The sequence below is a fragment of the Taurulus bubalis genome, assembly GCF_910589615.1.
Source record: "Taurulus bubalis genome assembly, chromosome: 14".
Taxonomy (NCBI): Eukaryota; Metazoa; Chordata; class Actinopteri; order Perciformes; family Cottidae; genus Taurulus; species Taurulus bubalis.
Window position 1 is genome coordinate 842,109 of NC_136602.1, and position 15,260 is coordinate 857,368.

At 46.1% G+C, this 15,260-nt stretch overlaps 2 protein-coding genes across 2 annotated transcripts in view; both read right to left on the minus strand.

The window, feature by feature from the left end:
- LOC306746939 (uncharacterized protein) overlaps positions 1–1,247 on the minus strand; it is a 387,486-nt gene extending 386,239 nt beyond the window's left edge. The window contains exon 1 of the mRNA XM_079229926.1: positions 1,122–1,247. The gene's annotated coding sequence lies outside the window, so the exon portion shown is untranslated. The remainder of the gene's footprint in view (positions 1–1,121) is intronic.
- Positions 1,248–3,400: 2,153 nt separating this feature from the next.
- Positions 3,401–15,260, minus strand: nphp1 (nephronophthisis 1; the record flags this gene model as incomplete). Its single annotated transcript, XM_079229414.1, has 20 exons — positions 3,401–3,697; positions 4,530–4,574; positions 5,402–5,475; positions 6,687–6,799; positions 7,463–7,562; positions 8,271–8,341; positions 8,463–8,545; positions 8,666–8,776; positions 8,859–8,933; positions 11,131–11,259; positions 11,441–11,535; positions 11,664–11,751; positions 11,895–11,940; positions 12,294–12,415; positions 12,846–12,947; positions 13,111–13,184; positions 13,636–13,822; positions 13,979–14,039; positions 14,181–14,242; positions 15,195–15,260. The coding sequence occupies 20 exons, from the start codon at positions 15,258–15,260 to the stop codon at positions 3,419–3,421; spliced, it is 1,983 nt and encodes a 660-aa protein (XP_079085540.1). The 3' UTR covers positions 3,401–3,418.

Sequence of the window (15,260 nt, forward strand, 5' to 3'; positions counted from 1 at the left end):
AGAAAAGTTCAATAGAAAAAGTGTCTCAGACAGTTGAGTTAAGAAAAGGTCGACTACAACCTGCTGATTAACGTGCACACTTTGAAAAAAATATTTATTAATCTTTTTAAATGGTAAAAAGTCTGGCAGCAGAAATTCCCATTAAATTAAAGTAAAATAAAATGTATTCTCATACAATTAAAAACAGATATTAGCTCTAAATACACATGTAAAACATGGAAGAGACAACTGCATAATACTGCATATTAAGGTCACTAATTTAACTTTGGTGATTTCATATAATTATTCAATTGATCTCCAACATCTGTCTGTTAAAGTTGAGATTTCTGAATATTAAACAAACTTCACTTTAGCTTCTTTTAAACATGTCAAAAGACGTCATTTTAAATGTTCATCCTATAAGTTTACATGTTTTACAAGTTAAATATTGTTCATCAACTTCAACAAATGGAGCTGTGCTGTTTCTCCTCATGATCTCCTCCAGAGTCCAGAAGTCAGTAAAACACAGAACAGTAGGATGACATGTAACGTCCTCATAGGAAACACTGTGGTCACATGGTCACATGTGCAAGCTTTCATTGGACGGGATCGTTCACGTCACCATCTGATCAGTTAGTAAAAGGTCGACTACGACCTGGTGACCAATGAGAGGAAAAGTGAACACTAAAGAAAACACCAACACATTCAAACACTGTAGAAAATGGACTAAATGTCTTTAACCAGAAGGAGAAATGAACATGAAGCTTTGTGGACTTAAAGGACTGAAAGCAGCAGGTGAGAGCAAACAGAGTCTCTCAGGTGTGTTTCAGTGCAGGAACAAAGGCCCAGGTGAGCTCTCTGGTCTCTGCTGGGTCCTAGTGCTCACCCTTTACTGCCTTCCCCTCCACGTCAGTAAGAGTCCTGACAGACCCCAGATCAGACTGAACTCCTCTTCTTCATCACAGTGTCATCATTCAGAGCAACACTTCATCTGGACTTCAACATTCAAACTAACAGCAGCTTCTCTCTGTTTAAGCACACAGGCGGCCATCTTGTTTCCCAGCTGTTTGAAAGCAGCTTTAAAGAGTCACACGTTCACAACAATCAATAACGTCATTTCAACCAATCGCAGCTCCACTTACTGATGGTTTAGCCGTGGACTTCATCAGAGTGCAGCTCTCTTCTGTCCTCAGCAGGTCTGTGGAGAAAAGGAGCTTCGTGCTTCACTTCAACTTCAACTTGCATCAGACGAAGTGAAGTGACGCAGCTTCTTATCCTTCACCAGAGAGAGTTCCTCACGTCACTATCAGAGTATGCAGTCTGACTGGTTGACTGAGTCTCAGTCTGAGCTGCGTTCACACATGTTCACACATGTCATTGTGCACAGAAACCTCCTCACAGCTCCAACAAGAGTCTTTCAGGATCAAATCCAGCATCTGTGGACAAATCCAGACAACTTGTAAAGAGTGTCTTTGCCAACAGACTGGACTCTGTAGTGGAGACCAGATGTTCAGAGGATCCATGCTGCCCCTCTTTGTCACCTTGTGTTCTTGTACATGTAGACTAGTAGGGACCAGATGATCAAGCAGAAAGCTTTGCAGCAAATGTTGTGTAGAGTTGATCTTGAATAAATCCATTCACTAAGACAACAGAGTCTGACCTGACAGTGTTTTTATTCTTCACTCCACTTTGTTGGTCTGGTTGAACCTGTTGGGGCGGGACAACTTACCCACGTATGAGTCTTAGGCTGCGTTCCAGATCCTTTACTCTTTCTGTTTACTTTAGGACATACTGCAGCTTTATGCATTAATGAGGACATACCACTTCCTCATGACACGGCACCTTGAACTTTGACCTCTTGCTCATATATCTGCTGTGCAAAAGACCCCAACAGACAAAACACACTCCTAACAGACCCTACCAGACCATAACCGGCCCAAACAGGCCCTTACACACTCCTAACAGACCCTACCAGGCCTCAGCACAGTCTCCACCATGTTCACCAGATGATGTGGTTTGCTTCAAATAAGGAGCAAATAATAAGTTCCTTTCCTTCTCTACACTTTTCTCTTCCCGCCATTCTTTTACAAGGTGTTCTTGGTTTCATCTTCCAAAGAACCTTCATCTAGAACTGATCCGGCTCATTCCGATGTGTTCTGGTCTAATCTGGTCTTCCTGGTCTCCAGTGCTCCCAGTGCTTTGCACCTTGTTGTAAACCTTCTGTATTCAGAATCTTGATTGGAGACTTTGACAAAGACACGCCTCCCTCCTCCAGAGTATTCCGGACCTCAGTGTTCATGCGTTGAAGGGTTTTCTTCACCATGGACAGGATTCTGCTACGTCTCCTTCACCTGTCCTCCATGGTCCTTTGGGCCTTCTGGTGTTGGTAAGCTTTCCAGTACATTCCTTCATTTTAGTGCTAACTGTTCATTTGGTTGCGTGTGTTTTGGGTCATTTCTGTTATCAGTTCTGTTAAACAGTGTAGTTGTCTTTGTGTTCATGAGCAGAGAAGCATAGTTAGAAAAGTATTTAAGTGTCCCACTGTTTTAAGTGGGGTTTGAACCTCTCATGTGGAGGATTGACATGAGCTCCAACAAGCGGGCCAACATATGTACCGTAGCACGGACTATTACATCCTGGGTATTATTGTGTGGTCGACATTCCTGTGTTAAAAAACCGAGCTGTTGATTGGTAATTTTTCCACTTGATTGTATTATCTTTATTAACAAATAGAAAACAAACACACATTACAGACACACACACACACACACACACACACACACACACACACACACACACACACACACACACACACACACACACACACACACACACAAACAGACACACACAAACACAGACACACACAAACCCACACACACACACACACACACACACACACACACACACACACACACACACACACACACACACACAAACAGACACACACAAACCCACACACACACACACACACACACACACACACACACAAACAGACACACACAAACCCACACACACACACACACACACACACACACACACACACACACAAACAGACACACACAAACACAGACACACACAAACCCACACAGACACACACAAACACAGACACACACAAACCCACACACACACACACACACATACACACAAACACACACAGACACACACTCACACACACACACACACACACACACACACACACATACACAACACCGGGTCGGCTTCATAACACCAACAAGCCGATGCGTTTTAAAAATGTTCCAAAAAGGTTTACGGCACATTAAAGTTTTAGTTTTTTCTGTCATTTATTAAACCAAACCGTAACTAGAATATATATATATATATATATATATATATATATATATATATATATATGTACTTAATTAATACACTTAATTACACATCAGAATACAGTCACATGAAGATGATGCACTTCCTGCCTCTACCGCGCCACACGCAGGAGGTCAAAGGTCAGCTCTGCGACGTCGAAGGCCAGATGCTGATGCGAGGCGTCCGTGAACGGCTCCGGGCCGGCGGGGGAACCGGAGGCGTGCCGGCTGCGTCTGAGGGCGTCCAGCGTGGCGTAGATGACCCGGGACCGCTGCTCCTCCGAGGGGGGGTCGGCCCAGCGGGGAGGGGGCAGCGAGGCCGAGCGGAGCAGCAGGTACACGGACGACAGGTAGACGCTGACAAAGGCCCGCTTCAAGAAGGACGAGTCTCTCTGCAGACACACGGGGAACACGGTTACTGCCCTCTAGAGGCCAGGACCAGTACTGCCCTCTAGAGGCCAGGACCAGTATTGACCTCTAGAGGCCAGGACCAGTACTGCCCTCTAGAGGCCAGGACCAGTATTGACCTCTAGAGGCCAGGACCAGTACTGACCTCTAGAGGCCAGGACCAGTACTGACCTCTAGAGGCCAGGACCAGTATTGACCTCTAGAGGCCAGGACCAGTACTGACCTCTAGAGGCCAGGACCAGTACTGCCCTCTAGAGGGCAGGACCAGTACTGACCTCTAGAGGCCAGGACCAGTACTGACCTCTAGAGGGCAGGACCAGTACTGACCTCTAGAGGCCAGGACCAGTACTGACCTCTAGAGGGCAGGACCAGTATTGACCTCTAGAGGCCAGGACCAGTACTGACCTCTAGAGGCCAGGACCAGTATTGACCTCTAGAGGGCAGGACCAGTACTGACCTCTAGAGGGCAGGACCAGTACTGACCTCTAGAGGCCAGGACCAGTACTGACCTCTAGAGGGCAGGACCAGTACTGACCTCTAGAGGCCAGGACCAGTATTGACCTCTAGAGGCCAGGACCAGTACTGACCTCTAGAGGCCAGGACCAGTACTGACCTCTAGAGGCCAGGACCAGTACTGACCTCTAGAGGCCAGGACCAGTACTGACCTCTAGAGGCCAGGACCAGTATTGACCTCTAGAGGGCAGGACCAGTACTGGTATCACACACTCTCACACGCTCGCACACACACACACACACACACACACACACACACACACACACACACACACACACACACACACACACACACACACACACCTTCTGTGCTCTGCTCATGTTGCTCTCAGCGTCCATCCAGGCGCTCTGAAGGAGAAACACAGTGATGTTGTTTTGTACATCTAATAATGTTAAAGCGATGAATGTGTTCAAGAATTGTTTGATATTAAAACAGAAATGTAATGACTTAGTGGGGAAGCCACGCTTCTGAAAATGATCCAGAAGAAGAACCTCTTAGTTATTTGATGACAGAATCTGTTTTGGGGAAAGAACCTGGATCCTGTTTGAGAGCTTCTGAATGCAGGAATGAGTTCCTTAGCTCTCGTTGTGAATAATGATGAATTATGAGGAGTAATGATGATGAATTATGAGTAATAATAATGAATTATGAGGAGTAATGAATTATGAGGAGTAATAATGATGAATTATGAGTAATAATAATGAATTATGAGGAGTAATAATGAATTATGAGGAGTAATGAATTATGAGGAGTAATAATGATGAATTATGAGTAATAATAATGAATTATGAGGAGTAATGAATTATGAGTAATAATAATGAATTATGAGGAGTAATAATGATGAATTATGAGGAGTAATAAATTATGAGGAGTAATAATGATGAATTATGAGGAGTAATAAATTATGAGGAGTAATAATGATGAATTATGAGTAATAATAATGAATTATGAGGAGTAATGAATTATGAGGAGTAATAATGATGAATTATGAGTAATAATGATGAATTATGAGTAATAATAATAAATTATGAGGAGTAATAATGAATTATGAGGAGTAATAATGATGAATTATGAGGAGTAATGATGAATTATGAGGAGTAATGAATTATGAGGAGTAATAATGATGAATTATGAGTAATAATGATGAATTATGAGTAATAATGACGCCACGGACCCGCAGAGCGTCCAGCAGGTCCGGCTGGTCCAACAGCTCGGGGAACGTGGAGAGAACCGGACTGCACATGAGATCTGAAACAGAGAGGAACCCAACGAGAACCATGAAGAACCATGAAGAACCATAAAGGACCATGAAGAACCACAAAATGAAGAACCATGAGGAACGAGGAAGAACCATGAACAACCATGAAGAACCAGATAGAACCATGATGAACCACAAAGGACCATTAAAGACCATGAAGGACCATGAAGGACCATGAAGGAACATGAAGGACAATGAAGGAACATGAAGGACCATGAAGGAACATGAAGGAACATGAAGGACAATGAAGGAACATGAAGGAACATGAAGGACCATGAAGGACCATGAAGGAACATGAAGGAACATGAAGGACCATGAAGGAACATGAAGGACAATGAAGGAACATGAAGGAACATGAAGGACCATGAAGGACTATGAAGGAACATGAAGGACCATGAAGGACCATGAAGGAACATGAAGGACCATGAAGGAACATGAAGGACCATGAAGGAACATGAAGGACCATGAAGGACCATGAAGGAACATGAAGGACCATGAAGGACCATGAAGGAACATGAAGGACCATGAAGGACAATGAAGGACCATGAAGGACCATGAAGGAACATGAAGGACAATGAAGGAACATGAAGGACCATGAAGGACCATGAAGGACCATTAAAGACCATGAAGGAACATGAAGGACCATGAAGGACCATGAAGGAACATGAAGGACCATGAAGGACAATGAAGGACCATGAAGGACCATGAAGGACCATGAAGGAACATGAAGGACAATGAAGGAACATGAAGGACCATGAAGGACCATGAAGGACCATTAAAGACCATGAAGGACCATGAAGGACCATGAAGGACCATGAAGGACAATGAAGGAACATGAAGGACCATGAAGGACCATGAAGGACCATTAAAGACCATGAAGGAACATGAAGGACCATGAAGGACCATGAAGGAACATGAAGGACCATGAAGGACCATGAAGGAACATGAAGGACAATGAAGGAACATGAAGGACCATGAAGGACCATGAAGGACCATTAAAGACCATGAAGGAACATGAAGGAACATGAAGGACCATGAAGGACCATGAAGGAACATGAAGGAACATGAAGGACCATGAAGGAACATGAAGGACCATGAAGGACCATGAAGGACCATGAAGGACCATGAAGGACCATGAAGGAACATGAAGGACCATGAAGGAACATGCAGAACTCGTCGGGGAGGAGGAGGCGGGCCTTACCTGCGCTCTGCATGGTCGGCCTGTCCATCAGCAGACAGTCGGCCTGCAGCTGTCTGAGCAGAACCAGCAGCTGGAGGCCACTCAGAGCGTGAAGCAGGGAGTCAGGGAGCAGGCTGAGGACCAGAGTATATATTATATATTATATATATACATTATATATATGAAGCAGGGAGTCAGGGAGCAGGCTGAGGACCAGAGTATATATTATATATTATATATATATACATTATATATATGAAGCAGGGAGTCAGGGAGCAGGCTGAGGACCAGAGTATATATTGTATATTATATATATACATTATATATATATATGAAGCAGGGAGTCAGGGAGCAGGCTGAGGACCAGAGTATATATTATATATTATATATATATACATTATATATATGAAGCAGGGAGTCAGGGAGCAGGCTGAGGACCAGAGTATATATTGTATATTATATATATACATTATATATATGAAGCAGGGAGTCAGGGAGCAGGCTGAGGACCAGAGTATATATTATATATTATATATATACATTATATATATATATGAAGCAGGGAGTCAGGGAGCAGGCTGAGGACCAGAGTATATATTATATATTATATATATATACATTATATATATGAAGCAGGGAGTCAGGGAGCAGGCTGAGGACCAGAGTATATATTGTATATTATATATATACATTATATATATGAAGCAGGGAGTCAGGGAGCAGGCTGAGGACCAGAGTATATACATATATGCACATATAACATAATACATACACATATATATACACACTCTTCTCACCTGAGCTGCGCTCTCGTTCGGCTGTTGGAGGATTTCAGCTTCACGATGAGTTTGGGATGTTTCTTGACCTGAAGCATCTGATGGAAGACACTAGAGGGAGCTGAGAGGGGAGGAGACAGGAGACAGGAGGGGAGGAGGGAGGAGACGAGAGGGAGGAGACAGGAGGGAGGAGACAAAGGGAGGAGACAAGAGGGGAGGAGGGAGGAGACGAGAGGGAGGAGACAGGAGGGAGGAGACAAGAGGGGAGGAGGGAGGAGACGAGAGGGAGGAGACAGGAGACAGGAGACAGGAGGGAGGAGATGAGAGGGGAGGAGACAGGAGACAGGAGGGAGGAGACAGGAGACAAGAAAGGAAAGAGAGGAGACAGAAGAGGAAAGGAGACAGGGGAGGAAAGAGGGGAAGACACAGAAGAGGGCAGGAGACAGAAAAGGTAAGAGGAGAGGAAATAAGAGGAGAGGAAAGAAAACAGGATAGGAAAGGGGAGAGGAAACAGGAGCAAAAAGGAGAGGAGCAGATAGAAAAAACAGGAGAGGAAGGGAACAAGAGAGGAAACAGGAGAGGAAATGAGAGGAAGGGAACAGGAAATGAGAGGAAGGGAACAGGAGAGGAAATGAGAGGAAGGGAACAGGAGAGGAAATGAGAGGAAGGGAACAGGAGAGGAACCAAGACGAGAGGAAACAGGAGAGGATCAGTGTTGGACATCATGAATACAGGTCCTCTATCCTGGTAGTTTAACTGTAAAGACTACAACTCCCATGATGCCACAGCCCTTCATGACGTCATCATCGTTCTGAGGTGATGTTCTTACATCCTCTGCTGGCTGAAGCCTCCAGCTGCTGCTCATAGGGAGTCCCTCCATTCACCTGCAGCTCATAGGTCCTGAGGACATCACACGTAAGAGAGAGAGAGTGTGTGTGTGTGTGTGTGTGTGTGTGTGTGTGTGTGTGTGTGTGTGTGTGTGTGTGTGTGTGTGTGTGTGTGTGTGTGTGTGTGTGTGTACCTGTTGGGGACAGGGTTTCCAGCGTCGTCCCTCAGCTTGAGGAAAGCCCAGCCACAGCTCAGGTCTCCTCTCTCCCCTGTAGACTGAGGATGAGATGCTTTAAAGGGTTAACTCTGCAGCCACACGTCACCGCCTCCACCGTGTGTGTGTGTGTGTGTGTGTGTGTGTGTGTGTGTGTGTGTGTGTGTGTGTGTGTCTCTCACAGTGCGGATGAAGGTGACTCCCAGCTCAAACAGGACTCCCAGCTCAGGAGACGCAGCGCTGCAGCGGAGGAAACATTCTCCATCCAGGAGGGAGGGGAGCACACCTGTTACCTGCAGAGGAAGAGGAGGAGGAGCATGAGGAAGATGAGAAGGAGGAAGAGGAGCATGATGAAGACGAGGAGGAAGAACATACTCTTGGAGAGAAGCTCCAGGTTTTAGGGCTCTTGGGATTGTAGGTCGCTCTCACTGTGTGGATGTTACTCAACACCTGGAACACAATAACACCTGTTATTTATATTATACTACAATATTATAATATTTTAATATTAGGAGACATGAGAGGAGACAGGAGAGGAGACATGAGAGGAGACAGGAGACATGAGAGGAGACATGAGAGGAGACAGGAGAGGAGCCATGAGAGGAGACATGAGAGGAGACAGGAGAGGAGAGGAGGCAGGAGAGGAGACAGGAGAAGAGACAGGAGACATGAGAGGAGACATGAGAGGAGACAGGAGACATGAGAGGAGACATGAGAGGAAACATGAGAGGAGACATGAGAGGAGACATGAGAGGAGACAGGAGAGGAGACATGAGAGGAGACATGAGAGGAGACAGGAGAGGAGACATGAGAGGAGACATGAGAGGAGACATGAGAGGAGACAGGAGAGGAGACATGAGAGGAGACAGGAGAGGAGACATGAGAGGAGACATGAGAGGAGACATGAGAGGAGACAGGAGACATGAGAGGAGACATGAGAGGAGAGGAGGCAGGAGAGGAGGCAGGAGAAGAGACAGGAGACATGAGAGGAGACATGAGAGGAGACAGGAGACATGAGAGGAGACATGAGAGGAGACAGGAGAGGAGACATGAGAGGAGAGGAGGCAGGAGAGGAGGCAGGAGAAGAGACAGGAGACATGAGAGGAGACATGAGAGGAGACAGGAGACATGAGAGGAGACATGAGAGGAGACAGGAGAGGAGACATGAGAGGAGACAGGAGAGGAGACAGGAGACATGAGAGGAGAGGAGACATAAGAGGAGACAGGAGACATGAGAGGAGAGGAGAGGAGACATGAGAGGAGACAGGAGACATGAGAGGAGAGGAGACATGAGACATGAGAGGAGAGGAGACAGGAGAGGAGACAGGAGACATGAGAGGAGACATGAGAGGAGACAGGAGACATGAGAGGAGAGGAGACAGGAGACATGAGAGGAGACATGAGAGGAGACAGGAGAGGAGACATGAGAGGAGACATGAGAGGAGACAGGAGACATGAGAGGAGAGGAGACATAAGAGGAGACAGGAGACATGAGAGGAGAGGAGAGGAGACATGAGAGGAGACAGGAGACATGAGAGGAGAGGAGACATGAGACATGAGAGGAGAGGAGACAGGAGAGGAGACAGGAGACATGAGAGGAGACATGAGAGGAGACAGGAGACATGAGAGGAGAGGAGACAGGAGACATGAGAGGAGACATGAGAGGAGACAGGAGAGGAGACATGAGAGGAGACAGGAGACATGAGAGGAGACATGAGAGGAGACAGGAGACATGAGAGGAGACAGGAGACATGAGAGGAGACAGGAGAGGAGACAGGAGACATGAGAGGAGAGGAGGCAGGAGAGGAGACAGGAGAGGAGACAGGAGACATGAGAGGAGACAGGAGACATGAGAGGAGACATGAGAGGAGACAGGAGACATGAGAGGAGAGGAGGCAGGAGAGGAGACAGGAGAGGAGACAGGAGACATGAGAGGAGACATGAGAGGAGACATGAGAGGAGACAGGAGAGGAGACAGGAGACATGAGAGGAGAGGAGGCAGGAGAGGAGACAGGAGAGGAGACAGGAGAGGAGACAGGAGACAGGAGAGGAGACAGGAGAGGAGACAGGAGAGGAGACAGGAGACAGGAGAGGAGACAGGAGAGGAGACAGGAGAGGAGACAGGAGACAGGAGAGGAGACAGGAGAGGAGACAGGAGAGGAGACAGGAGACATGAGAGGAGAGGAGGCAGGAGAGGAGACAGGAGAGGAGACAGGAGACAGGAGAGGAGGCAGGAGAGGAGACAGGAGACATGAGAGGAGAGGAGGCAGGAGAGGAGAGGAGAGGAGGCAGGAGAGGAGACATGAGAGGAGACATGAGAGGAGAGGAGACAGGAGACATGAGAGGAGAGGAGGCAGGAGAGGAGACAGGAGAGGAGACAGGAGACAGGAGAGGAGACAGGAGACATGAGAGGAGAGGAGGCAGGAGAGGAGAGGAGAGGAGGCAGGAGAGGAGACATGAGAGGAGACATGAGAGGAGAGGAGGCAGGAGAGGAGAGGAGAGGAGGCAGGAGAGGAGACATGGGAGGAGACATGAGAGGAGAGGAGACAGGAGACATGAGAGGAGAGGAGGCAGGAGAGGAGAGGAGAGGAGGCAGGAGAGGAGACATGAGAGGAGACATGAGAGGAGAGGAGGCAGGAGAGGAGACCTGCGCTCCATCGAAGGCACAGAGGCGGACGTGTCGGCTGAGGACTTGAACGCCGACGCCGGGAGAAGGAATCATCCTGCAGGACCAGAGCCCGAAACACACACTGGTCCTCACCTGCCGAGCCCTCACCTACACACACACACACACACACACACACACACACACACACACACACACGCACACACACACACACACACACACACACACACACACACACACACACACACACACACACACACAAAATATCCGATCACACCATGAAGCAGGTACGCTTTAGGGGCGGGGCTACAGGTTAATTGACAGGTCTCACCTTGCCAGTGTCTGGGTCCAGGAAGAGGTCACTGAAGGAGAGCTGTGATTGGCTGAGCTCGGGCTGAACGTAGCGACTCCCCCTGTGTGTTCCACCTGGAAGAACACACACACACACAGGCATTCCTTATTGTGTGTGTGTGTGTGTGTGTGTGTGTGTGTGTGTGTGTGTGTGTGTGTGTGTGTGTGTGTGTGTGTGTGCGTGCGTGCGTGTGTGTAATGACCTTCCTCCACCAGCAGTTTATTAAGAGACGATGGTCTGAATCCTGAAGGTATGGCTCCCATGGCAGAGAGCACATCTGTTGCATCAACCTGTCACACACACACACACACACACACACACACACACACACACACACACACACACACACACACACACACACACACACACACACACACAGTATTGTAGACACAGCTCAAAGGTAGTGTAGATGTGTGTGTGTGTAGATATTCACCTCACTCAGAGCTTTTCTCACCGTGCTCCAGTTGGCATGTGGGGAGCTGCAGAAGATACATTATTAATACATTATTAATACTTTATTAATACATTATTAATACATTATTAATACAGTATTAATACTTTATTAATACATTATTAATACATTATTAATACAGTATTAATACTTTATTAATACATTATTAATACATTATTAATACAGTATTAATACTTTATTAATACATTATTAATACATTATTAATACAGTATTAATACTTTATTAATACATTATTAATACATTATTAATACAGTATTAATACTTTATTAATACAGTCTGCTGCCTCACCACCAGGTGTCACTAGACCCTCCACACACTCCTCTGAGTCAACAACATGTGAAAAACATTTTGAATAAAAACCTCTGCTTCTCTCCGTCATCCGTCAGTTCTTCACCATCCTCCTCCTCCTCCTCCTCCTCCTCCTCCTCATCCTCTTCTTCATCATCTTCGTCATCTTCCTCGTCGTCAGCACCGCAGCCCATCTACAAAGCATCAGAACCATGGAGCTACACGTCTGTTTCCTTTGTCAACCAGATCAACAAAGTATACAAGTGCACTTATTGTGTGTTGTGTATTGTTTGTCGCGTATTGTTTGTTGTGTGTTGTGTATTGTGTGTTGTGTGTATTGTGTGTTGTGTATTGTGTGTTGTGTATTGTGTATTGTGTGTTGTGTATTGTGTATTGTGTGTTGTGTGTTGTGTGCTGTGTATTGTGTGTTGTGTATTGTGTATTGTGTGTTGTGTGTTGTGTGCTGTGTATTGTGTGTTGTGTGTTGTGTGTTGTGTATTGTGTATTGTGTGTTGTGTGTTGTGTGCTGTGTGTTGTGTGTTGTGTATTGTGCATTGTGTGTTGTGTGTTGTGTGCTGTGTGTTGTGTGTTGTGTATTGTGTGTTGTGTGTTGTGTGTTGGTACCTTCAGGTAGGTCTTGGGGACCAGTCCTCTGTTCCCGTTGGCGTCCTGAGCCGACCACCACCCGTCTGCCGCCTTCCTGGTGATCCTCAACACCTGGCCTCTCTGTGGGGCGGGGCATGTGTCACAAACACAAACACACACACACACACACACACACACACACACACACACACACACACACACACACACACACACACACACACACACACTCACTCACTCACACACACACACACACACACACAGGAGGAAACAGGAAGTGCTTCACCTGGACCGACAGGTCTCCTTCCTGTTCTCCTCTGAAATCGCTCAGCGCCGTGTAGATGTGAGGGTCCGGCTTCTCTTCATCATCGTCATCGTCGTCGTCGCTACAGTCTTCATCATCTTCCTCGTCTTCCTCATCTTCTTCCTTTGAAACTTCGCTGTGGTTGAAAACATGAGAAGAGACGTCGATGAAGTTCAGATGAACGAATTTCGTTGTTTTATGTTCTTCTTCATGTTTTAATACAAAAACACATTCCACCAGGTTCACTCCGCTTCATATATATATATATATATATATATATATATATATATATATATATATATATATATATATATATATGAATAAATAAATACATATAAATCAAATGCTTTACAAAATAAATGTAGATTACATTTGTTTAATTGAATAAATTAAGGAAATCGAGCCCCTGCAGCAAGGAATAGCATATGAGTATCTATATCTATATATACATGATATATATGATAGACCCTGTGCAGAGCAGCCGGGCCCCTCACCCTGCAGCAGCACTGGGTCCTGAGAGTCCTGAGGGTCCTGGGGGTCCTGATGGTCCTGAGGGTCCTGAGGGTCCTGAGGGTCCTGGGGGTCCAGACAGCTGCAGAGAGGCGGTGCTGAGGCGCTGCAGGACGTCCTGCAGCCGCTGCTCCTCCTCCAGCTTACGCTGCTCATAGCGACCCACCGGAGCCGGCTCGTCCTCCTGGAGGAGTTCATCTGTTATTCATCTAATGCTCAGTTACTAATGTAATATTCAGTTAATAATGTAATATTCCGTTAATAATGAACAATAATAATGTAATATATATCAAGTTATTTATATATATATATATATATATATAAATAACTTGATCATAACCTTGGTCAGTATCCTCAGAGTCCGTTGAGTCTTCTCTGCTGACATCTGCAGCTCTCGACATCTGTTTGGATTTGGACAATAATCAGATATTAATATTATATTATTATATTACCAGACCTCAAAGCGTCACTTGGAAGAGACATTAAAGTCAGATAGGTGTGTGTGTGTGTGTGTGTGTGTGTGTGTGTGTGTGTGTGTCTACCTCTGAAGAGCTTCCTCTGGGGGTCCGGTCCCGCTCTGCAGGTCCTTCAGCAGACGCTCCACCTGCATGAGAACCAGAGGGTTCAGACCTCATAAGAAGAGAACCAGAGGGTTCAGACCTCATAACGTGAGAACCAGAGGGTTCAGACCTCATAACGTGAGAACCAGAGGGTTCAGACCTCATAACAAGAGAACCAGAGGGTTCAGACCTCATAACGTGAGAACCAGAGGGTTCAGACCTCATAACAAGAGAACCAGAGGGTTGAGACCTCATAACGAGAGAACCAGAGGGTTGAGACCTCATAACAAGAGAACCAGAGGGTTCAGACCTCATAACGTGAGAACCAGAGGGTTCAGACCTCATAACGTGAGAACCAGAGGGTTCAGACCTCATAACGTGAGAACCAGAGGGTTCAGACCTCATAACGTGAGAACCAGAGGGTTCAGACCTCATAACGTGAGAACCAGAGGGTTCAGACCTCATAACGTGAGAACCAGAGGGTTCAGACCTCATAACGTGCTGCTAAAGCGGGGCATTGTTCTGAACCACAAGCCGGACGTGTGCTTGTGTATTAATATTTATACAAATGTATTAATATGTATAGATGTGTTTAAATATGTATTTATATGTATACACATTAATACATATGTATACATATGTATTAGTGTGTATAAATATTTAAATATGTATATATATGTAACTTAACCTGCACATTGTTTATGAAACACCTTATCAAGGAGTTAGGATCTAGGCTTTAGGACCTAGGCTCTAAGACCTAGGCTCTAGGAGCTAGGACCTAGGCTCTAGAACCTAGGCTCTATGAGCTAGGAGCTAGGAGCTAGGCTATAGGAGCTAGGACCTAGGCTCTAGCCTCTAGACACCAGTCTGCATTTAAAAAAATGTCCTTTTATCGTTTTCTCTTTCCCAGACGGAGCCCTCCGTCAAACAACCCACAATGCATTGCTCTCAGTGGGACGTCCTCAACCCAACCCGTTCCGCTCTGCTCTCACAGACCTGATCCCGGATCTGGTCCACTTCTCTCCGGACCAGCTGCAGAGCTCCTCTTCTTCTCGGCGGCAT